The following is a 26479-nucleotide window of genomic DNA, read 5'->3' on the forward strand; positions in this document are numbered from 1 at the left end:
AATTGGTGCAACACAAGCCCTATTTTCCATTTTCTACTAACTTCTGTTCAACTCACTCCTGCTGAATTCCTGCTTTGCTGCACATGTTTGCACAAACGTCCCCCCCCCCCCCCACACACACACACACACACACCACCACCCAGCTCTGTGCTGTCAGTGAGAGGGCGCAGAGCTGGGAAGAGCCTGGCCTTCTGGGAGGCTGCTTTTTATATTTATATATGTGATTTTTTTTTTTTTTTTTTAAAGGCCCGAGTGGACCCCAGTCTGCATATCTGACGGGCTCGACTTGATACCTGGCCTGATTCAGTCAGTCTCTGAGCACCGCCCAGCCCAGATCGCCATGGCACCGATCTCAGACCCCGTGTATATTATCAGCGTCTAAATATATGCAAGACGCAACCCTGAAAGTGGTTGTTCGTTTGATGAAAGGAGCATTTAGGGTGTGTGTGTGTGTCTGTATGTGTGTGTGTGTGTGGGGGGGGGGGGGGGGGGTTGGCATCAATCAGGTTGCAACATAAATATGAGGTCCTGTCATATCTGAGCTGTTAATCAGTGTATTCATAAGGACACTTAATTAAAGTGAACTTTATCATCCTCTCTGTGATTTACGCTCTGGACAAATCACTTAAAGCTGCATTTTATTTGTTTTCATTGTTTCATGATTTCCATTTGCAGGCATCTTATCCTGTCGGTTCTTCATTATAAATTTGATACTTCATGATAATGTGTCAGACACCAAATGTAAAATAAGTAATTTCAATAAAAAGAACTTGTTTTGCCCATTAAATCAAGTTAGTAAATGTACAGGAGGCTAAATGTCGACGCAATAACCAATAAAAACATATTTAGTTTAATCAGAAATGCTCAATTATCAGTTTCCTTTGAGTTCAGATTTTGAATTTAAAACCTGCAGAACAAAACTAGTTTAGAATAGATTATTGTATTTTAACTTCCTCCATTATCATGGAAACCCCAAGCAGGAACCTTTTTAGTATTTACGTAACAGCTGGTGCTTTTTGTGTGCTAAGATACGTTCTACACCTCTAGTGTAAACTCTAACTCTTTAAATGTGTTCTAATGTAATTTAAATAGTTGTTTAAATTGCATTCATGTAATTTAGATCTATATTAATCTATTCTGCTTTGTTAGGTTTTGATCTTGATGAGAAAAATAAGACTATGCGGAAGTATTGCAAATATCAGGAAGTACAAAAGCAGAATCGTCACTATTAACCTGCTTTTTGCCCATATTTAATTTTCACTTGTGAGGTTCTGTGACTGCCCTCAAAACCCACTTTCAGGGGGCATTTAGGAGCTCTTAAGGAACTTGTGTCTCCCATGAGTGCCTCTTAATTTGCTCCTTCTGACTCTCCCGTCAGCCCCCGTCTACCCCCCCCGTTAGCATATTTTAAAGGCTGACTCCCAAGGCTGGACGCTCTGTCTTGCTCTTTTACTTCTCTTTTCATCCTTTTCTTTTTCTCTAATTTTCTCATCCGATTCTTACCACAATACCCAAAAATGATTTCTACACAAGAGTTAGCACTGGTGGCTAACTAGCCTGTGCAATGTCTGCCTACAGAAAACAACTTTCTAAATATTTTCGCTTGTTCAAAGTCAGGTCAAAGTCAGAATTGAATGAGTACCGTAAAAATGCTGAAAGCCCCAAAACTCTGTCTAGTTTCCAACAACTCCGCGGTCGAGTCGAGGCGACTCTCCCTCCCGACACTTGCTGGACGGTGCTGAAAATAACGTCCAATTGATTAAACCACTCTCTATGAAACAAAATGTCCAGTCCTTTCCGTTTGTCCCACTTTGTTCCTTTATTGTCGGGTAAATCGGCCTTTGGTGCTTTCTGCTTTTGTCAGTGCTGCGTTTATGTCGGCTGGTTCCTTCAGGACCTGGAGGAACCAGCCAGGTAGACCTCATTTCTGGTCTCAGAATGTAGCTCCGTCTTCCCTCGTCTGCCACACTGCTCACAAAGGTCTGCACCACATTGTTGGACCAGGGGATCGTAGCCATTGATTTTTAATCTGTGAAATTTAAAAATGTTGCATTATGGGGTTTTAAAAAATGCCACATTTGAGTTCTCTGAAATATTTTTCATGAGTGCTGTCAGTTCCCTGGCCAATCAGAGCATTTATGGACCGACATTAAACTAATAGTACCTACTCGGCATGTTTGGTACTATAAAAGTCCCCACTTGGCCAAGGTACCCCAAGGGGAAAAGCCTCCAAACTGTGCTGTGTCATGTCGAGTCGTGCTGAGTCAGCATTAGTGGCAAAGCAGCATTTGTTGCTATAAAAGACTGTTATAATTGATCTCATCCCTCTCAGGGTCACATCCTTTTTGAGGGGGCATCCATTTGTGTGTGTGTGTGTGTGTGTGTGTGTGTGTGTGTTTGCTGTAATCCATCATCAGACCTTTGGTTTAAAAAGCCTCCAATTGACCCAAAATTCAGAGACGAAAACCACAAAGCCACTCAAACATAATTTTTTAAGAACCTTTAAAAGGTTAAAAACACTGGAGCGATCCGCCGAGAACGTGACAAAAGCTAAATCAAAGCAAGTTACACCAGTAATGTAGCTAATGGGCTTCTTTACTGGTGTAAATGGAAAAACTCATCATTGATTTTCTTGTTTAACAACTCGGTTCTCCTGTGCTGTCAGGAGCTCTGATTAAATCAGGCGGCGTAAACATGTGCACTCTTACCCAAACGGGCCGGAATAAAATCGGGAACAGACATGTGACCCGAGCGCCCTCGCTGACCTTGTGTAACAGGACTTGTTGTGGCCATCAAGGCCCAACGACCCCAGGTTGGCCGGCACTTTTCTCCCCTGTATCTTTGCTCGCCTTCTGTTCTGCTGCTTCCTTCACTTCCTCCGCTTTCATCCTCCTGAACGTCGGGCTGCGAGTGCGACTCCAGCGCTCCTGGAGAGGACTGAGCCAACCCAACCTTTTATTCTGGCCCTGTTTTGCTGCGATACGGTTCATTAAACATCAAAGTTCACCCCTCACAAAATTTCACACTTTTTGGGGGATTACAGCACTTCCAACATGTCTGTATGTCTGTGTAGCTTTTTCAGTAATTATTTTTATTCCTCTTTTTTTGTCCCGTCTGTTTACAGGGATTTTTTTTCCATTTCTTCTTTCGGTTCTTCTCTCCTGAGTTCATTTCCTCTTTAACACTGTAACACCCATTAGGCTAATTGGGTTTGTTACTCGTCTCCTCCGTGTAGTATAAATTACGTTCTTTATTTCCGCAGAGATTGGTATAGATTTCCCCTCGTAAAGAGATTTTAAATAAACACAGTGGTGGGAATATGACTAGAGGAAAGGTTCTAATCAAGCCCATGTTTCATTTGCTACCAGAGCAAAAATAACTGCAAATAACGATGATGGTAAAAGCAGCCTTTATGCTGATTATTCCTGATGTGTCACAGTTAATGTTCACTGTGGGAGTCCGTGCCTTTACGAGCGCCGAAGCCACGAGATGCAGATTACTCAAAAAACCCTCTCGGCTCCTCCGCTTCATTGGAAATCACAGCGTGGAGAGAAGAACCGATTTTCACTTGAACGCACCGCGGTGATTTTAGTCGGGCGCAGGTACACGGTGTGCATCTTTATCAACATCTCCAGCAGGGAGCTGCAACAATTAGCATTTCAGACTGAAGCAACAATTAGAAGTCGCTAAAGCGTTAACAAAATGGGAGGGAGGGAGGGGGGGTAAATGGAGGCGTTGGGGGCTAAACACTCTTCAAACTGGCTTTTTATTACCCCAGGATGACCTCTGCCCTTCACCAGGTTGGACTGGAGGGGAGGGGGAAAAGCTTTCCAATCAAAGCAGAAATACTGCAATGACAGTGTGGCAGTGCAATGGTCCGACTCCCCCCTACAATAAACCCACCATTGCTCAAATAAATTAAAGGGAAGAAATTTCATTTGGCTCCTTCAGGGCCAAGTCTGCCATATCTCAGTGGGTGTGTCCCAACCCCCCCCCACTTCCTGCACAAATGTCATAAAAAACTCAGAAATATTAGAGGAGAGATGGATGTGATATCTAGTGTTGTATTAAATCGATATCCGATTACAGAACCGTGTGTGTGTGTGCGTGTGTGGGTGTGGGTGTGTGTGTGTGTGTGTGTGTGTGTGTGTGTGTGTGTGTGTGTGTGTGTGTGTGTGTGAGAGACATAAAGACAGGGTGAGATTAGCAATCTGGCATTCAAGCACTATACAAATCAATGAGGTGTAAATCAGAGAGCACAAGTGGCTTATTTCTGTCTGATAATCGTTTGGCCTTTATGAGTATTTTCTTTCTTAAAAACATAAAGAAGTTTAGCGCATCCTGATGTCTTTAGTGGCCAATTATTTTCAGCCTGCAAAGTTTGACCTGGTAGCCTGAGTTCACCTGCAGATGTGACACCTTTGAACAATTGATTTATTTCCTAAAATCCCTGCAGTCTTAGTTCAGCAGGGATTGATTTATTCCTAAAGTTTTTGCTGCCACACAAAACCCCTGTACAGAAACAGCCACAGTCTGTGTATTTATGGGGAGATGAGCCACGCCGGCGTGTTTTGAGGGAGGTTACGTAAGGTAACCGGGTGGGAGGAGATGTGACGGACTTAATGAGATCTTTGGAGATATGTGGAAATGAACGCTGGGAGCTCACTTAATAACGGCACATCATCTGTATCTCATCAAGATGGTAATTCAAATCTTATTATTTTGCAGCAATTAGACACAACTGAATAGTTCTAATGGAATCTAATAAGGGGAATCTGCTCATATTCCTTCTGTCAGTGTATACTCCCCATCGTATTTGTCATGTTTGTCTCTCTGTACGTGAGATCCTCTCAGTTTCTAAAGAAAGTAAATCATTCATTAGTTCAACAGCGTCCCGAAGACATCTATTTGCAGTGTTGCAGCCAATCGCGTCACCTTTTTTTTTTTTTTTGTGGTGTTTTGCTTTAGTTCTAATGCTGTTTTTGTTTGTTTCTTTCTGATTTATTACCTGAGTGTTTGTCCTTCCGGTGTGTCTCCACCTTGTCTATATTCTTATTCCAATAAATACTCCCAAACAAATAAAATAGGCCGAGTAACACGGCCAGCACTAGCGCCCCCTGCTGGTTCGAGTCGGGAACTGACAGACAGACGATGCGGTTTCGAAGTGAAGATTCCAGACGACGCGACTTCATGTCAGAAAACCCCTCACTGATTTCAGCCATGTATCCGACGTCACACACACACACACACACACACACACACACACACACGCACACACACACACACACGCACACACACACACACACACACACACACACACACACATAAAAACACCCAAACAAACATTAATTGTGAAAACCTTAGGTAAAAGTCAAAACGTGGCATCTGAGGATGAGTGGGTGAGGAACGTGTCTACTCATGTTCTCCCCTTGTAGCAGATCCTCTGGTAAAAGCATTTGCATGTCACATACTGCTGTAGATCCTTCCAGGCGGGGGGGGGTCTATGTCGACTGTCCGTGTGCATATGATAGAAGAATGCAGCGTGTGTCCCCCCGTGTGTTTTTACCCTCAAAGGTGGACATAAATGATAAAGATGTGTGTCCCATCCGTGTGTGTGTGATGGAGAGGGGACCCTTTTTGTTTGTCAGGTACCATGAAAAAGGAAGTAGAACGAGAGGCGATGCCGTCATGTCGTGGCTGTGGGCGTTCAGAAGTGCTCCGCTGGGGGTGTTTGCATCATGCATCTTGCAGAAGGGTCGGCCTGCGTGCAGTCAGACGACCGCGAAGCCTCCGAATAGACTATTACTTGGGGCCAGCTCCGTGCCGAGATGCTGTGTGTGAGCAGAGGAATAGTTAGCATAAGCAGCTCCCGCAGAGAGCTGAGAGAGGGTCCGAGGCCAGACCAGGGGCTGAAATGATGTCTGAAAGATATGTTTGGGTGGAGCCTGAGCCCACTCATCCTAACGTCATTGGTCACAGTACGGCGCTGGGTCGATACCGGGTCAACTCTTGTGTTTCTGACACCCCACGCGGATCGTTTTGGTGGTTCTGGGAGGTAACTGTTGGGCTGAAGTAATCGGGGCGGCAGGTGGGTGGTGGTAATACTGATGACGTCAAAACAAACCGGTCCAAAAAATAAACGAGTAAGCAGGTAAGGTTATATTATTTCAGTTTGTCCATTTTAATGATGCAAAAACGGGAGTTAAACATCTTCTCTTGACCCCAAACTTGTCAAGCTTCAAAGAACCTACGGTGGCTGCCAGAGAACAATATAGACAGAGGTCTGAACATAAAAACCATGTTTATGGATGAGTGAGATCCTGTCACATGACTGCCAGAGGAAGGTTTGTGTCAGCCTCCCCTGAAGCTGTGTCTGATGTTCTCTTCATTTTCACCAGTTTGCACTGGTGTGTCCATCGCACACATAACGTAACCTCAGTGACTTCCAGTCAGTGTGTGTGTGTGTGTGTGTGTGTGTGTGTGTGGCTTATTTCCTTTGTTTCTGCAAACTCATCCCCCAGGAGTCTACCCTGTCCTCTCAGTGACAAACAGACTGTGTGTTGTGACAGCACACACACACACACACACACACACACACACACACACACACACACCACACACACAGTGTGTAAGTAAGATTCAGATTTATTTGTCTGAAATCAGTTTCTGCATGAAATTGCAGCATAATTTCCCCGTTTTTATTCAGGTCAGCTTGGTTTTGACTTTGTGGCTGAAGTAGAAACTTTTACCTTTTAACTTAAAACTGAAAGAACGATATTTCAGGGAATCTGGGACATTTTGGTTTCCTCCGCACGGTGGCAGTCGTTTATACAGCTCGACATTGTTCGTGGTCATCAGAAATTCATGTGAACTCAAGAGTTCCTCCTCATCATGTGCAAAACAATTAAAGACCTTTTTCATACATCACACATCTAACACGAGTCTCTCCAGTCCAGTATTATGGGGTGGTTATTTTTTAGATTACCACCCCATTAATTAATTTTCAGCATTTTCTTTCTCTCATTTTTGGTCACAGCTGGAACACAAACATCAGTGGAACCAGATCTACATTTAAAAAAGAGTCTCAAAGCCCCACCAGTAACTTTCTATTTTTAATCATTATCATATCATCATTATTACTTATACACAGTTTGGCGAACAGGAATGGTGTTTTTCAGTAAAATGTCTCACACACACACACACACACACACACACTCTCACACACACACACACACACACATGCAAGTGTGCACACACAGAGATGAACATTGCTGTGGATTGTGAACTCATTCAACATCGCCACAGCGGTAAGGAAAGGAAAGTGCTTTTCGGGTTAATATTTTATGAGTGAATTCCTCATGATAGTGACAGTAATACTGTTATTTCTCGATGGACGCTTTTCCCCTGTAACACACACAAACACTGGAAAGCTCCCCAGGGCCTCGCAGGGCAGGTAGAGAAAAGGATGGAAAAGCAAAGACGAGGAGAAAAAGAGGTGAAGAGAAACGCTTCCCTTTCTGCTACTAGGAAGTTGTCACTAACAGCAGTTCCCCTCAGCACCTGCACAAGCAGTTTCTGACAGCAGCTCTGTGTGTGTGTGTGTGTGTGTGTGTGTGTGTGTGTGCACTCTATTGTCCTTTGAATTCCCTTCGAGACCGTCACTTTCTTACTGTGCACTTTTGATAAAACGACCTGTTCTCCCTGCACTTGCTAACTGTGTGTGTGTGTGTGTGTGTGTGTGTGTGTGGTCTGCAGTTTTTCTCTAACTGCTAACAGCCTCTCTTCAGAAGCACAGAGCAAAACTGGATCAGCAGAAGACTTTCTTTTTTTTTTTTTTAATCCACAAGTGAAAAGATAAAGGTTTTTCAAATAATATTGTTACAATAATGTCCTCTTGACAACATTTTGCAAACACTTTACACATACAGACTGTGCATGTGCATTCTCTGGGCTTGTTTAGCATGATTAGCATATTCAAGCGAATGATAAATATTTATGCCACACTTTAGTGCTTGAGGGGTGTTTCTTTATGTTTGTCATCACAAATGTTTGGAAGAATATGATTACAATAAATAATCAACATTAGCTGCAGGATATGTGTAACGCCAGTTGTTCAGATAAACACAGCGGTCTTTCGAGTTTTGAACGTTAAGCTAAATCGGCTACCAGTTCAAATAAGCAGAGTTTTTGAAGCTCCGAGCTGTCATATACTGTCATATGCATTAAATTTAGGTGTTTGTTCAGTGAATTCACACACATCGTCCCTGAGCTGTTCGCTGGGGACTGTAACTGTTCACTCAGGTCAGATAGCATCTAAACCGTCACCCAGGCGACAGGTGAGCATGTCGTACAGCTCTGCAAACGTGCAGCAGAACAGCCGAGTCAATACTCTTATAGTCTAGAGGAAGTCTAGCGTGTGTGTGTGTGTGTGTTTGCATGTGTATGTGCCCTTATACACTAGAGAACCCAGTAATATTGTTTTCGAGCCCGGCGAATGGGACGGAGCTAACACCTGAATGAACCTGTCACTGTAGACACATTGCTTTTTCAGCTCCAGTGATTACACCACTTTTTTTTCTGAGTGCTTCTTTGTACATGTGTGAGCGCGCAGCAGCGAGCACGTGTGTGTTGCTTGCGCACCGCCCGTGTGCACGTGTCTGTTAATGGTTGAGAGACAGAAACCGAGAGCAAGAGTGACAGAGCGTCGTGTTTGTGTGTCTCAAACTTCACTATTTCTGGTTTCTCCTTGAAAAGTTGTAAAATGGGGCTGCTGTGGTGTCCTTTAAGGTTCAGCAAGTCACACACGCCGATAGGCACATGTAGGCCACGTTCACCTGGTCGAAATATCCGGAAAACCAAATTTGTCTTATATCCTAAACCTGTCTCGAACGCAGATTCAAGGTGCTTCTTTTTTTTCTTTAAAAAAAATAAAATAAAAAGAAAGTAATTAAAGCCATTGTTCCAGAATGATGACCAATAAAGAGTGAATTCAGACCTGTTGAGTGCAAAGAATATCTAATTTTATATCAGGTCCTTGTAATTATTACGAAAGACGCTACACTGTCAGGGGCTAACAGGTAGCCTAGACGACAGTAACAGAGTAACACATATATTCCAAAACACTGCAGGGTTTAAATGAAATTCAGGACTAAATGGTTTCGACTAACGGCTCATTCATTTCCTGTCATCTGCGCACTTTAACGAGGTGTCATTTAATCATTTTTGTTGAGCAATTTCCAAAAGTCTTTACATTACTGACCATTGTGGACCCAGTACAGTCAGACAGAGCCTACTGGCCTCAACGTAAAGTTGCCTGTGTCCACCTCTGCAGAAGCCCCTCCTCCCCCCGTCATTCCGAATTTTCCGCCGTCACAACCGTTTCATTACATTTATCAGCACGAGTCTCTCTGGATTTCTCGCCTTCTTCCGTTCCGAACAGGCCTGGGGAGTATTTATTTTTCCGCAATCAAGAATTGATTTTCCCCCCCCCCCACTTTTTGTCCTGTACCATTACGAAGAAATTGCTTCTATTCTTCAACTGCAACCAGCAGCAGCTGGCACTGCACGTGCCAGCTGCTGCTGGTTGCAGCAGCTGGCTACAACAGGAATGCTACAACCCTGTTATCCTTTTTCTTTTCTTTGATCTGCGTTTTTGCTCTTTGATCTGCGAGCGGCCGATTCCAAATGCATATGCAGTGAGGGGTTCACCTGCCATTTCGTCTGTTAAATGTTTGAAGCTGTTTCTAATTAAAACCTTATAATTTCAGGCGTCTGGCTGAGCTAACAGGTGTAGCAATTCACAAGCTAACTCTTGACGGAACAGAGGAGGCAAATTGAAGCAGAGATGGTTGTAAGAGCGTGTTCTTGGAGGTAATTCCTGAACCCATTTCATGTTGTGAAAGATTTCACTGTGGTGTTTGCTGAACAATTTGTGTAAAATTCCTCCCAGGTGGCCTCTTATGTTGTGATGTAAGAACTATTTATCTTGCTTTGTGTGGACCAAAAACACCATTTCACTTTGAACCCTGATCATTCCAAACACGCTCTCGACCCAGAAAAATGTCACCAATAGAGACCACGAGCCTGAAAAAAAGGTGCGCAGAATTTCTGTAACGACACATGGGGATGTGATTCATGGCAGCAGCTGTATCGAGACGTCTGACAGGCTTAGGGGCAAAGACGGCAGTCGTCAAGATGTCAAAATGACAGATGGATTTCTTTATTTAGAGATGAGATCAGCGGGTCCGAGGTGACGGGAAACAGTTTTCCAGGTAGACCGGTTCTCGCTGCTCGTTCTCACAGCGCAGATGTGAGGAGCTTAACGACTAATGAGTGTGTTCCTGACAGGCTGAACTTTAGTACTGATGGACCCCTGATGTCAGGTCTGGGCTGTATTTTATAATTTAAATATTCTGGATACTTTTCTCCATCTTCACAGCCTGGAAAGACCGTCCTATGAGGTGATGCAGCTGGAGTTTGAAGTGGACAACGTGATCAACCTGGTGCCCACCCAGACCCTGCACTGGAACGTGGAGTACCCAGCTGGCCCGCAGACACCTTCCAGACAAACGGAGAAGGTCTCCCACCTCTACATCAGCAACGCCGACATACAGGGAATCGTCCCTCTGGCCGAGGTAAGGGGGAACATGATGATCAGTACAAATGCCGACATCGATGGGAAGGTTAATCACCCTGGCAGATGAAAAGCTGCTGCCATAAACCCTTGTTTTTCTCCGTGCTTTCCTCCTCGTGCTAACCTTCTCCTTGACACCCACGCTGCCCTATCCCAATCAAAGATATAAAGGTCACCTCGTTTACCCCCCTCTGTGGCGACAGGCCTCCTGGACACAAACACACAGCAGGTTTTATTCCCAGAACTCCTCAAAATGACAAGCAGCATCTAAAATAGGGCAGCGGGAGTTACCCACAGTGCCGGCAGACACGCACACCTGTTCACACACCGCGCTCGTCGCTCTGCATGCAAATGTAAAACTCAAAATGCACCTTCAGATCATTAAAGGAGCTGAATATGGCTTTCTTCTGCAGTACTTGTCGGACAAGGACACATAATCATCTACCGCCACTAACTGAGCCGGACTGCAGGTTACAAATGTTCCGCTTGTTACCAGAACAAGGTTTAGTGTCATTTAAAAATGCAAATATTCTCCAAGCTTACAGATTCAGCAATTAAAAGCTAGAGAAGGATGAGGGCAAAACAAAGCAAATGTGTCCCTCTTTCATGCAACACATTCTTCAAATGTGTTCTTCCTTCATTAACAAACGGGGAAATGTGATAGCTAGCATGTGATACCAAGGCTAATTTCCTAAAATGTAATTAAAACATGGAATAATTTATAAATTAGACTCAGGCAGCCAAAGGGAACCAGTAAGGAGCAGTAAAAAGTGTAAATGGTTCAAAAGCTTAAAAAAAAACCCTGATAATAATTACATGACATTTTCCCTCATGTCTGTGTAGTCTTAGTTGATGGAAAAGCCTGCTATAAAAGCCTGCTTACCACTATGACATTTCTAATCGTCTAAAATAGCACATCGCGTCATACATCCACAGATCAAAACGGACACATCTGAGAGGAGACATCTCTGCTCTGGCATCAGCCAAGAACCTGGGGCTGAAAGTGAGGAGAGGGATGCTTTTCAAAATAATCTCAGTTCCATTACCACTGAGGTAATGCTAATCTGCCCTGATAGCCCTCCTTCAAACAGCAAAGCCCGAGTGGGAAAAAAAACCCAATTTTGTTCAGAGCGTCTGCAAACCCACGCTCTTTCGCACACTGGCAAAAGCAAGCGTGAAAACATAATTTCAAATAGCAGTGCTGCTGGGATTTTACCAGCCCTTTACAGAGGTCATCGTGAATGAAGCTCAGAAATAAATGCACATGGCTTCTCCTTTTTAAAAAAAAAAAAAAAAAAGTTCATTTTATTTTTATTTCTATCAATCAAAATCCCCTTTTAACCATAGTGCTGATTTATTGGTGAAAGCTGAGGAAGCACCATGTTGGTACACAGATGGACACTTCATTACACTGACCTTCGTTTCTAAGAATAAACGCCAAGGTCATGAGGGATTTTGGTAAATCAAAGCATGAAAGAACACGTGATGCTCACCTTGTGGGGGGCCAGCACATACGATGTCATCTGGTTAGGATGTTTGCAAAATGGGCCTGAAAAGATGGATTTTCATGTGACCTGCATCCCAGATCAAGAGCTACTTTCACACTCATGCATCATTAATCTCATGGTGGACACTGAGGCGCCCGTACTCGTCATGGACAACTACTCTAATCTTACTGGAACTAGAAGCAACCTTTTCTTGGCATGTTCACAAGTAATAGCAATTACTTTATGGGTCGGCCATGTTTGTTACAATCAGAATTCTTTCCAGGAACTTGATAATAATGTTAATAATAATGTGTCAGGGAAAGCCTCCCTGATAAGAGGAGGAAAAAGAACTGGGTTCATATGTTCATTAGTCACTGTTATTATCCTGACTATACCATGATTACCCTGACTATACCAGTTATTATCATGAAGATACCAGTTATTATCCTGAATATACCATGATTACCCTGACTATACCAGTTATTATCATGAAGATACCAGTTATTATCCTGAATATACCATGATTACCCTGACTATACCAGTTATTATCATGAAGATACCATGATTACCCTGACTATACCAGTTATTATCATGAAGATACCATGATTACCCTGACTATACCAGTTATTATCGTGAAGATACCAGTTATTGTCCTGAAGAAAACATTTATTATCCTGAAGATTCCAGTTATTATCCCAAAGATAACTTTTATTATTCACCATACCGAATAAATAGATTTAAAACTTGTAGCCAGTGGAGCCAGAGGTCGATGCACATGTATAGCAGAGAAACCTGTTGCTGGTTAGACTAACCAACAACCACATAGATTAAATGAACAACCTGGATACTTGAAAATTCAGCATTGTGTAATGAAAATCCCTACATATGCATACATATATGCAGATAAACATACATATGTTGGAGTAATGAACTCATGAATACTCATGTGAGACTTTTGACTGTCTGACAACAGTAACATTGATAATTCATCTCAATAACGAGGTGATGCATTGGCAGCTTGACTTTTTCCTGCCATTTAATTGTTAATGATGACACACTTTCTTATAAAATTCCACCTCTCTCATCTACTAAAGATCTTTCATCAAGAAGGTGAAGGTGTACATCAGCATCATAGTTTATAATAGAGAAACCGTATATTTGCACACTTCCACCTGTTCCTTGCACCTATACTTTGAGTAAAAGCATGAAAATGGCCTCTAATCAAGATCATTTGGGCCTTTGATTTGTTTACCTGGATTGCTGCCCAGTCGTCATTGTTGTTGTTTGTATTTTTATGGTGTCTGGTCCTGAGAGCTTCCTCTGCTTGACTGAGATGAAAGCCCAAATGTGTCCTGAGATGGAAAATGGAGGAATGACATTATCAAAGCAAGCTGAAAGTAGGAGCTTTCACAACATTACCCAACCCCCAGTAACAATCCTGTATGTGATGATTGGGATAAACGCCCGGTAAAACCACCCCGCGTATGGGATGTAGGATCTTTGTGCGTTTTTGCATTTTAGAACCGTGAAAGTGAAGCCTCTGTGCTGGTGTGTGTTCCACTGTTTGAACTGTTTGTGTGATTCAGCTCCACCTCAGCCATCACCTAAACCAAAAGACGGCTTAACAGCAGAGCGGTGGTAATGCCATGTCTCCGCTCTTCACAAGGTAACAATGCAAAGAGGAATATCGCCTGTCATTATCAGAACCTCGCCGACATTTTCCTCCTAATTCCAAGTATCCATTTAGGGCCCGGGGAAGAAAGAGGCCCTCTTCAGGAAACAAGGGATTATTAAGAGTAATTTCTCTCCTGCGGAGACTGAAAAATTGGTTTCATCTTTTTTTTGAGAGGAGGTGAGGAAGGGAGGGAGAGGAGGGGAAGGAGAGGAAGGGCCAAAAAAAGAGCATGAGACAGAAACGGAGTGGCTGTACCGCTCACGTTTCCAAACACTCGAGCAAAAATGTGAGGAAAATAGGAAGACGGATTACTTTTTAGCCACGATTAGACATGAAACGATGACCTGGACTGATAATAGACGCAGGCTCAGGTTTGACCTGGTCGCACATGCAGCTTCCAGTCAAACCAGCCGTATATTTGTGGAACGTCAAAAGAAATATTCTTCATGGGGATGTATAACTCAACCTGGTTGTCAGGGGTTTCATACCTGCGCTAGCAGCAACCAGTGGACAAAAACATTTAAGCTGGAATAAAAACGGAGGCCTGGGACAAGCCTGCTAATTTCAGTGGGTGATAACTTTGATCAGGGAGGCCGGAAAATACTTTTTCCTCTATTGAGCTGTTCCACATGCTGGCAGCCCGTTCCTGATCTGTGGCAGTAGCTCGGGAGAACATGTTAAAATCAAGGCAGATTTCAATACCGTTGAACGTGCCTGCTTTCATTTCTTCACCAGTTCCATCCAGCACGCCCTCGTTTCCAAACGCCGCCTCCTCATGCCAGCTGAGATTTACAGTTGGGAATGATTGTAAATATGAATGAAAGCGACTTTTCTGTCATTAGTCTTTCATAGCAGAGCTCCAGAAAAGGTTACTACGACACTGGTGAAAGCTTATCTTTTTTATAATTACTCTACTTGCAGTGTGTGTATATGTGAGAGAAAGAGTGTTTATTTATTTGGGTCACTACGATCTCGTGTCCTTGGCTCCGAGTTTATTTCCATAGTAATTTTTTGTGTTTATAGTTGAACAAGAGCAACCAAAATGTTCCCTGATGAAAGTGTCAGAATTACAGTGATTGCTTTTAAGCTGGAGTGAGGTGATCTCATCATTGTAGGTAGAGGATGTTTGACTTCAGCTCTAAAGTGAGGTGCGTGGAGTCACTCACAGTGTGTGTATTTAAACCAAATCCCACATGAAGCCCTCTAAAATCATAGAACCAAACTCCAGGATGGTGAGGAGAGAACCCAGGGGAATTGAGCTGTTCTTCAACCAGTTTCTCACCTGTTAATCAAACAGTAAATGAGAAGAAGCATCCTCCATGTCACCCAGTGGGTCCTGGCCCCACCTCAGGTCAGACTTGGTCTAAGAGAATGGCCACTAGGGAGCAGCACAAAGAAATAGCAATACGGTGCTAATACCTACAATTTAATAGGTGGGCACAGGGATTCTTTCTATAAATAAATATATTGATTGGTTGATTAATTGATAAAACAGAAGCATAATAGAGGACTAACAAAGGCAACATGATGGTGGGGGTTGCAGAGGTACAGAGAGAGATGGAGGAGATGCCTGGTGGAGGAGCAGAGCTCCATGTAATAGTCCCCTGAAAGTTCTGGAGCAGCAGCCGAGAAATGGAGAGAGAGGAGGGAGCAGAGAGCAGGGCAGTTCTAATGCAATTAGGACTCTGGAAATTGAAAGTACAATTCTCCCTGGGATCTTTGTAGAAGTGTGTGTGTGTGTGTGTGTGTGTGTGTGTGGGCTGTTAGCTTTCATATCCAGCAAACTCCTCCCCTGCCCCTCTCTCGTCTTCCTCTTTTCCTCCACTTTTCCTCACGAGCTTCCTTCCTTCCTTCCTTCCTTCCTTCCTTCCTTCCTTCCTTCCTTCCTTCCTTCCTTCCCTGATTCCCTCCATCCTTCAGCTCCTCGGTCCATTTTCCTCCATCCTTACATGATGATTTTATTTGCTTTTAAAGTGGCGAGAAAAAAAGGATCAAAATGTCAGCTCCTTTTTATAAATTCACATTTAATATCTGACATTTTATTGATGTTCTTCCTTTTTAAATTGCCCTCACCGTCAAAGTTAAGTGCACCAACATATTTTAACAAGGCAATTAAACACGGTTTCCTCTGTGATATTTTACACTGTAATAACAACACAGTAATAGCGTTTTTTTCCTCATCAAAGGCCAATTATTCATCAACTGTGGTCTGCTTGATCATTATTTTGCATGAAGTTTTGCACGCGGCTCCAGCTGGGAGGCAGCCGACACAGGCGAAATCCACCCACCAGCCACGTATTCATCACCTTGATGTTATCAATTGGATGCGTTTCATCACACGGTTGCGTGGTTGAATTAGTCACATGAAGATCTGAAGTACATTAAAAAAAGCAAAAAAAGGTCCTCCGCGGCTGCTCTCAGCTCTCATCTGTCCACTCCCACGCATGCGGTGTTTTACCGGGGTCTTGCAATTACACCCGGCACCGCCTGACATCGCCCGGCGTGCAGCAGCACAACATGGCGTAGGAGCAAAATACAGTTCTGAGCACGACACAATAATAACACCAATGCTTTTTGATGACATGTGTTATTAAGTCTTGACATTTTCAATCAAATGACCTTCTGTATCTGCTGCTATAATAAGTTTGTCCACCACACACAAAAATACAGATATAAATAAATAAATACAACACAATCTGGGTCTGAAGTTATGTCCTCACGAAAACAGAGGCATATTTGGTTAGATACCTGTCAGATGTTAAAATAAACTAATCATAGGGAGAGCTTTTTGATAAAAAACGCACACACACACACACACACACACACACACACGTGTGTTCAGTAGCCAAATGAATAAACTGACACTCCTCAGGCTTAATAGCTGGCTGTAATTAACATTGTCATAGCGATAATAGCCATTTATCCCTGACATATCACACACGCACACACACACACACACACACACACACACACACACACACACACACAGACACTCTCTCTCTCTCTCCAAAAGCTCTATCTTGTCTAGGCAGCTCACCAGGCTGTCTCATTGCTCACCCACCAAACCCTTTTCCCCCCAGATCCTTTGTTTCCTGGGTCATTCCCCTTATGTCCCTCCCTGAGATTCAAGAATGTGGTTGACCTTTAACCCTAAATCAGTCAAGCAGTTCATCACAGGAAGTAGCACAGCATGTTTCCAGAAGATGGGGTGCTCACATGTTCACACTCAGTGTATATCACAGTCACAGTGGGGAGAGCTGGCACTAATTACCACTGCTGATGTCCTCATAAGTGATACAAGTCCATTCCTGACCTTCCTGACTTCCATCTCTTGTCTCGAGGACGACAACAACAACGAAACAGAGAAGCTGAACCTTGTTTTTGTTCAACTACGCAGAGCTGCTGCGCTCCCCGGCTAATCAATGCACGTTTCTTGTTAAATGCTTGACGCAGCCTTGTCGAGCTGAGGAACGGAGCAAAGCTTGATGTTTTCCACCGAAGCTCCTGATTTTCTACCACGCAGACCTTCTCACACGCTGCTCTCAGGGAAATGTTCACAGTATTGATGGGGTAGTGGCAACACAACAGTTTGCACGTTAGAGATCCGGTCTGTAATTATTTTAGTGAACGGTATTGACCTCCGCAGCGCTGTGCAGACACTCGGCAGCATCACAGCGTCTAGAGAAGCATTTATTTCAATTAAGCTGAATGTGAAAAAACAGACATTTCCAGGGGAAGAACCAAGCTGCAGTTTTAATGTGGGGCTTGTTTACTTTAAAATAAGTTTGACACTAACTAATAAACACTCATTTAAAATAGATTAAAGAGACTGTCAGTCATTTAATAACAAAAACTGAAACAATGTCCTCACAATGATACAATCATCTGTGCTAAGGTTTCAAATTACAAAAAGTTTTGTTTTTGATCAGGCAGCAGATTTCTTTCTATTTCCATTATGGTTGAGTACAAAACTATCGGAATATAATCATTTAGACTTAAAAAGGACCTATTTCCCAACAGTATTTAATTTTGATTATAAGTCCTGTTATAATATTAGGCTGTGTTCTGTTATACCGTGTGTGTGTGTGTGTGTGTGTAAATATTTGGACTCCTTACAGGCACATGTGCACTCCACAAAGACAGTTAAACCTGACACACCATCGTACACACATGCAAATACACGCATGAGCGAGTGTGCACACGCACGCACACATACACACACCCTGAAGCGCGCACATGCACACAAAGAGTGCGCCACACTTGATGTGTTTAATGGGTCTGTAGTAAATTGTGGCTAAGTGCCTTCAACCAATTTCCCTTTCACAGCTGAGCCCACACACACACACACACACACACACACACAGGACAGATGAACAGTTTAAAACTCAGGAATGTGTTAAACTGAAAATAAAACACAAGGTGTTGGCGCTTATTTACATATGCATGTAGTCATAAACCTGCAGCATATGTGCTTCTGTCTCGTTTCTTTCTGCTGGAGTGTCGTCCTTAAACCCGTTAGTGCTCTTTTAGTGCAGCTGTGGATTTATACCCGGAGCATAATGTATCCCTCTCTCACGGGCGGCAGAGGCAGAGGTGGCTGTTAACAGTTTCTCTGGATCCGACGCTGCTCGTCTCCGGGTGTTGACGATGCAGCTGATTTAAATATTTTGACATCTGGCAGACGTTTTCATTCGTGCGCCGACGCCCCGATGAGGGAAATTAGCAGTAAATTAGCCCATGCAGAAGATGACGCGGCTTGGCGGAACCGAGTGGGTCTTTTCAGACGTGAAATGACGGCGTTGGAGCGGTGACGCGGCGAACACGTGACTTACTGGCTTCCGTGCCTCATTAATGGGCCGCGTTAAACGACACATGCACGCACAGCTGACCCGGAACTCGTTTTTCTGTTCTCTTAGTGCACATGTTCTGGTCATTTTAGATTTTTTTATGCACTGCAGACAAAAATAGTTTAAGCCTGAAATGGTCGACAAAATGTGATGACATAATCGTAGAAAGGAAAGAGCTTTAGTGTCATTTAGATAGTGGCTAATTAGCATTGATAAATTAAGTGGCTTTGATGCATTTTAGCATCAATTAGCGCCGTTGGCGGGGTGTCTCTCTCTTTGACTTACATAGGATGTTGTTCTGTGTTGTCAGGAGGGCCAAATTACCCGATCCCTGCCGTCCTCAACGCTCTGGAACTCAGTAGCATTCTTCCCACCCAATAAACAGTTCCGCTTTTGTCCGGAATGTGTTAATGTAACATTCTGCTCCGAGGAAGCCGCTGAGTTATTTTGCTCAAGGCCGAGATGTTTGTGTGTCCAGACCTGTGATTAAAGGGTCGCGGTCGGAGCAAAGGAGGACTTGTGGTGGATTTTCCAGGCGGGTTTCAGGGCAGGAAGTGAACGAGTGCGGTGACAACGTACAGAACACGTAGAGAAGTGAGCAGTAAAGCTCTGATTGTGTTTCATGCAGCATGTTGGCTGTTTCCGAAACCACACACTCGTTCCCTACTCACTACATGGGGGACATGGATTGAGTGGACTACGTAGCGCACTCAATTTAAAGTTAGTATTCGGACAACGGCGTCATTTACGGGGCACATAAAGTGACGTCATGGTGTCGCCGGGAAAAGTGGCCAGGTCCATTTAATTATCTTAACCCATCAGAAATACATTCAGTGGTCATTTTATGAAAATGCAATATTTTACCTGATAATTAACGTTATGTAATAAAATTAAATATTCATGTCAATAATAATACAATAATAATTATTACCTAAAAATAATTAGTGTCCCTTGACATTTTCAAGCCAAGACTTGATGGCACATTCTCAAGTCATATTCTGCTGTAGTGAAAACATTTAATAAACCAATTTTTCATCAAAAAATGGATCCAGAGCTACTTTTCATCTTTGTAAATATTCTTTTACTGAGATTCTGTCGCCTGGTGAGGAACAGAGGATTCCGAAGAACAATTTTAAATGAGGGGCGGGGGATCAGTGAAGATTGATTGATTTTCTTTTTTTTTTACACATTTATGTTGTAATATTTTAAGATGATCATATTGGACCCCTACTGAAAAAAAATTCTCATTTCCAAAAATTTCATATATCAAACCGAACAGTAGAAATTACGATTAAAAAAATGTATCCAATCAGCGTGATACCGTCACGTGATACTGTAAAGGCTGATGGGATACATTTTCTGAGTTAGGCCGCTCGCCCGTACACTACTTTTCGCAGTGCATTGTGGGATACATTGAGTGCACTACATAGGGTACACCGATGCTCACTAACATTTCGGACACTATTTCAAAATGGCATCCACACTATTGAGTGCACTATGTAGGGTATAGTGGTTTCGGAAACAGCCGTTGACTCTGTTGCGGCAGCAGCTGTGCACGTGTGAGGGCTGGTCTTGCAACCCCCCCTCCTACCAACACACACACACGCAGTCTTGCACATGCATGGATAAGCTGCACCGGAATGTCAGGTTGTTTCCCAGAGTTCCTTTTTCTATGGAATATGCACACACAACCATATTTGTCATTTGCCAGCACATGTACACACACCTCTGAGCTTATCTCAGTGCACCGTGGAGCAGCTTTCTGAAGGCAGCGGGGGGGCCGGCAGCTGATGAGCCACTTAATAATCCCCCCGGACAGGCATGAAATTCTTTCTTCCACCAAAGAGAGTCTGTCTGTTTCCTTTGCTCTCTAACATTTCTGTTTCTCCACCTTCTCTAATTGTGCTTCGATTCGTCCCGTTTTTGTTTTTGACTCCGCCCCTGCTGTCTGTGCTTTTACGCACGTCAGTTCCGATTGGAGTTTTCGGGATCTCTTTTGGGAATTCTTACCTTTAAATCCAATCTAACACATCTCCCGACTCTTCACAGGAGCAAAAAAAAAAAAGATCTGTGGCCTCCCGGTTCATTTAAATTTGATCACACATCAGCTTTTCTAACAGGAAAACAGTGATTTTATCCTCTTCTCAGAACTGAATGTTAATGTGACTTATTTGTAATTAGCTTTGGTGACTTAATGAACAAACTGCTCCTCATTAGCACACGGTGTGTATTTGTGGTTACTCTGGTGTTTGTGGTGCAGCGATGAGGTGATGTTTTATCTGATTCCATGAGGCTCCAGCTCCAGGGCCCTCACATACATTTTAATGTACACACCCCGACACAGATATATAGACAAATATACACACACACACGTCTCTTGTCTTATTTCCCCTCTTTGATTTTTATCCCTGCATCTTCTCTCAACCCCTCAAGGCCAGAGGAGGATCTGCTCCACCGTTTGTTTTTCCCGTGCACGTCTGCGTCCTCAGAGCTCTTCATCTCCCCCTCCTGTCATCTCACTTTCATCTTTTTTCCCTGCTCTTAATCCTGTTTGTCCCCGTGTCTCCCGCTCCTCCCGTTCTCACCTTCACCCCTTTAACTGGCCTCTAAACTGGTTTGTCTCCCGGGTTCCAGCCTGACCGATGATGAAGGATGCAGATATATTTGGATGGATTGTTTCTTAGCTTTGATAAATATGATGTGTATGTTCGGCCCTTATTTGTTCCTCCTCCAGTTTGAGCTTCGTCCTGATGGCACAAACCCGTCGGGAGTTAAGCGTCACAAACACACAAGCACACTTTTTATTCCAGACAGTGAGCCCAGCAGAGCATCCTGTAATCAGCTGTGTGTGTGTGTGTGTGTGTGTGTGTGTGTGTGTGTGTGTGTGTGTGTGTGTGTGTGTGTGTGTGTGTGTGTTTTGGCCATAATAAACACCCCCCTTGGAAACTCGATGCCAAATAATCAAGATTGACATGCACAGCGGTGTGTGCAGGTGCGTGTGTGCGTGCACGCTCTGTGTTATTTGTTCTATTTCAGTCAGACTGATCTCATCAGATGTAATCATGTTGATTACATTAATCAAGAAGTTTATAATCACCTATTTCTCCGTCCCTTCTTCCTTCAAACCTCGGGCTCTGTTGTTTTGCTCGTTCCTCCGCTCTCACTCTTTCGCTCCCTCTCTTTTTCTCTCCGTCTCTCTCCCTCTCGGCAGATCTTACTTTCTTTATTCTTCTCTCTTTCTGTCCGTGCAGAGACTCCTCGTCTCTCGTCATGAGGTCAAAAGGTCGCGATCGTGATGTTCACCACCTTTTCCTCCTTTACTCATCTATAAAACGAGTTATTTGAAGACGTCATGGTCATTTAAAGGTTCAAATATTCAGACCCATATTTTCTTCTTTTTGCTTCCGTCTGCAGGACACGGAGGTGGTCAACACGGCCATTCTCACGGGGCGGCACGTCGCGGTGCCCGTCAAAGTGGTCACCGTGGAAACGGATGGACAGGTGAGGGAGGTGGACGAATCGGTGACCTGCAGCTCTGCAGACATGGACGTCATCAAGGTACGTCGGAGACACATTTAGTCCTCCAGAGGCTCATGCCCCCCCCACACACACACTCTCTCACACCTCTAACACTGCCCAGAATCTCTGTGTGGGTGGGGGTGCAACAACACAGTGCCACTGCTTCCGTCTCAACAGCCACAAACGAACGAGAAGAAGAAAAAAAAACATGAACAATTAAGCACTTTATTCCGAAAACCGAAATCAGATTGTATTTATTTATTTTGTGTCTAGAACCAGGTGATGACAGGGAATGAGGATTGATTCTCTCTGTGCTCCGTCCTCTGTGCTCCTGGGGGCCGACACTGAAACGCACCCTCGCTGTGACAGTTTCAATATGAAGCCAATTTCCTGGTACAAGCCGACAGGAATTCTGCTGTTTAAATGGAATCAATAACAGCAAAGTGAAATTGGAAGGAATTCAGATACATATAACATTACTGCTCTCTCGCTCTCTCTCTGTGTGTGTGTGTGTGTGTGTGTGTGTGTGCGCGTGTGTGTGTGTAATTACTATAGACCGTATTGCAGCACAATTCATTAAGTCGTTTTCAGCTTTATTGAGCCGGCTTGGAGTGTGGATGGGAAACCTGTGTGGTCCTGTTGGCTGTTGATGACCCAGTCTGATTCCTAAAGGGTCAAAGGTCAAATGCTGACAGGAGTGGGATGAGAACAGCATGTGGCATTTTGGTATCTCCTTTGCGTATTTTTCATTAAGTATCATTGAGAGAGCTGCTTCAGCCTGTTTCAGGCAACAGAACAAAGTTGGAGTCTCATCACGCCACATCGCGTGCTGGACACACACACACACACAGACACACACAGACACACACACTCCCCCCAGGCCCCTCCCACTGCTGGAGTAATAGAAAACATGTCAAATGAACATCTGCATGTGTGGACACAGCAGTCTGACAGGCTGGATGGCAGCACGCAAAGCAAGATGGTGGGAGGAGAGAGGACGGCGTGGAGGGGTGAAAGTGTCAGTCCAGGGTCGGCAAGGGGTGAGGCCCAGCGAGACGAGAGAGAGGAGGAGGATAAGAGAGGATACACAGATTTTTGGATTTCATCAGGAACATCCACTTAAAAAAAGGGCCCATTTTCCTGAACCTGTCTCATAATTTTTAATTTCTGTATATACTGTATAATGTACATAGCAATGTACTTAATATAAGAGTCTTTTTCTTTTTAGTACTTTTCTGTATTGTACACCACGGGCTACCGCTGTAACGTGTAATTTCCCCGATGTGGGATCAATAAAGTTTTTTTTTTTATCCTTTATCCTTTTATAATGCTGACAGAATTCCATACATTTTTAAAAGTCTAGACGTACACGTGGAAACAGGAAAACACGTTAGCAAGAACAACATTAGCCTGTAGCAGCTGCTCCAAAAGATGAACTATGATAAAGCCAACGGCAGCTCAGGGAGCAGATTCACCTGTTTAAAGGTGAAATGTTAAACATCCGGGAGGAGAAGTGGATTCGGAGTCTCTCAAGTGCATCAGCTGAGCACGTGCACGTGAACACGCATAAAGTAATGACCTCACAGGCTCACCTTGGGAAAGGAGGCCATTATTGGTGCATGTGAGGATTTTTTTGTGTAAGCTGTGATTCATTTAATTTGTTAAAGAGGAAGACAAAAAAACCTGAGTGTGTGCGTGTATGGGTGCGCACGTGTATTTGACTAAATGCATGTTTGAGGAGGATTTAGCCCATGTGTTGGGACAGACACACCCCAGATTAAGAATTGATCTCGGTGTCAGTTAATGAACCGTTTACAGACTTTGACACGCACCTACGTGGGCGCCCGTGCGCGCACGCACACAAAAATACCCACAGACACAAATCTCAGTGTGACCTTGAAAAGATGAAACATTTCCGTCCTGACCAAATAACTGTTGCTGTAGACTTTATTATATTCTGTGTTTAAGTGTCAGGGATGTTTGATTGAGGGTGTCGTCCAGGACCTCATCACCGCGGGTCCCGGGAAACGGACGTCGGACAGTCGGATGCCGCCTTCTGAAGGTCGCGGCGCTCTTCTTGTTGATGGAGGTGTTAGAGCAGATGACGTTTCCAAACAGAGAAGGACAATGTTTTCAGAGGTGAATCCCAGCTGCCTCTGCACCTGAATATCAAACAGGCAGGAGATATGAAGAGAGGCGGACGTGAGACGTGTCCTGAGTGGCCACAAGGGGTCAGAAAACTCAACTGAACGACAGAGAGCTGCTTCAGCTTCCTTAAGGCTCATGGATTTAGCGACGAGAGCGCATCATCAACGTCACGCCGCAGGGCTTGAACTGGCCATGACGAGCATGTCCGTAGATCCTCCTGTTGATAACGTCTCTTTACCCTGATGATGGTGGCCCATTCAGCAAGGTCACAGGGACGGTTAGCCGCATGTTTATTGCTCTGTAGTGGTAAAGGGGGCTGCTTCCAGGCCCCGTTTATGGGGTAAATACAGTAGAGTTACTCCAAGTTTGGAAAGGTTATTTCAGGCAACAGCAGGATTGAAGTAAGCATTTTTGAGCTGTTCTGTTTCTGTAGTTTGGTGCATTTCTTTGGGGAAACAGCGAGTGTTGACTGTCCTAAATTGATGGAAGAGCGAAAGAAAATGGCTGATACGTATGAGGATATATGAGAAATTGGAAAAAGATTAATTCTAGCTGACTTGGGTCACCTGAAAGTCTAAAAAGGAAATTAAAGGTAAAGTGGATTAAAAACAGAGGTCTGGCACACACACACACAGACGCACTCACACCTTTTTCCCATTTAGCTGTAACAGGCTTAGGAAATAGCCAGCAATCCGAAGCCCACAACATCAGACAAGACCGTTAGCAACACCCTCAGATGTACATCTGCAGGAGCTGTGACTTTGGAGTGGTCTAAAACCAGTTTTAGTCCTCCGCTGGGTCAGTCACCTGTCCACCAAAGTGATGAGTTCACAGAGGTTTTTTGCAGTCTTCCATCTTTGTGTCAGTTAGCGCTCAATAATCGGCCATTTTGCTAAACTCCTGCTGTCTTGAAACTGAACTGAAAACTTTCAGTTATTTCATAGAAAATTTAACAGAATATGTGATTTCTCCATTATTGTACAGCCCATAAGCTTTGCGATGGGTGTATCCCTCAATATAAGAAGATAAATGAGCAACATAGCTGTCCTTGATGGTACAGTAAACAACATTACAGATGCACACAAGCACTCTCTGGTCCAAGACCAGCCAAGGTTGAGTTATCACACAGCTGTTTTCCTCCGCCCTCCTCACACTCGACCTTTCACCTCTGTAATGTGCACTGGTCTCAGTCAATAACTAATTAGCTGCTAAGTAGCTTGTCTGAATACACAGAGGCCACCTAATAAACAGGCAAACCTTCATGTATTGATGAACCAGGTTTCTGCCACATATTCCAGGTTCGTACCCACGTTCTGAAGGCAAAATCTGGGCGACGCACACTGTGACGTTGCCAACCCACATCCAGATCGTCCCTCTTTACGTTCACCAGCTTTACATCCAGCTGTCAGCTTCCTCCGAGCAGCTATCAGCGCGGTCAGGGTGCTGAACAGGGTGCTCTGGCCTTGGCAGAGGTTGATCAGCTGACGTTCGTTTGTCGATCCACTTCATCACGACCTGGTTAATGTTCAGAGAGCGCGCGGTGCCAACTGAAATTAACCCGAGGCACAATGCAGACATGCATAATCTGTGCACAACAAAGATGAGTGAAAGGTGCTCTGGTGTCTTCTGTAAGCCCCCCCCACCCGTCACACTCGGATTCGTTTCAACAGAAACGTGCCGTCAGTCAGACTTAGCCTTTGACGTCTGATTTATTCGCGCTATTTGTGAAACATCGGAAATATCTCGGATCAACCCTTCAAGACACTTAAAAGAAAATGTTTCTCCTTGATCCACATTCTTTTAAAACATGATGTAAGTTTCATTTGTAAAAGTAAACCTGCACAGGAGGTTTTACCTCATCTGTGGTGGTGTCAGAAAGAGCAACGATCAAAATGTCCCACACACACACACACACACACACACACACACACACACACACGCACACACACACACACACACACACCACCAGAGGCCACAACAGTGCCACACAAATAAGACGTATTGAGGCCAGTGTTGACTTATATCCCTATGCTAATAAGCCCACTAATTCACACAGGCTCTGCAACTTTTCACGAGAAAACCTAAAATTGTTGCTCTCCCCCAACATAGAACGAGAGAGAGAGGGAGATAAAACCCTCCCATGGCTTCATTAAGTCACCCCCCACCCCCC

The 26479-nt window shown here is 43.9% G+C and overlaps 1 protein-coding gene across 1 annotated transcript in view; it reads left to right on the forward strand.

The window, feature by feature from the left end:
- LOC101075047 (transmembrane protein 132D) overlaps window positions 1–26479 on the forward strand; it is a 135554-nt gene that overhangs the window by 92731 nt on the left and 16344 nt on the right. The window contains exons 5-6 of the mRNA XM_029830175.1: window positions 10439–10634; window positions 22057–22200. Of these exons, the coding sequence (XP_029686035.1) occupies window positions 10439–10634; window positions 22057–22200 (340 nt within the window). The remainder of the gene's footprint in view (window positions 1–10438; window positions 10635–22056; window positions 22201–26479) is intronic.

This window comes from Takifugu rubripes, chromosome 21 (genome assembly GCF_901000725.2).
Source record: "Takifugu rubripes chromosome 21, fTakRub1.2, whole genome shotgun sequence".
In the NCBI taxonomy this organism is placed as follows: Eukaryota; Metazoa; Chordata; class Actinopteri; order Tetraodontiformes; family Tetraodontidae; genus Takifugu; species Takifugu rubripes.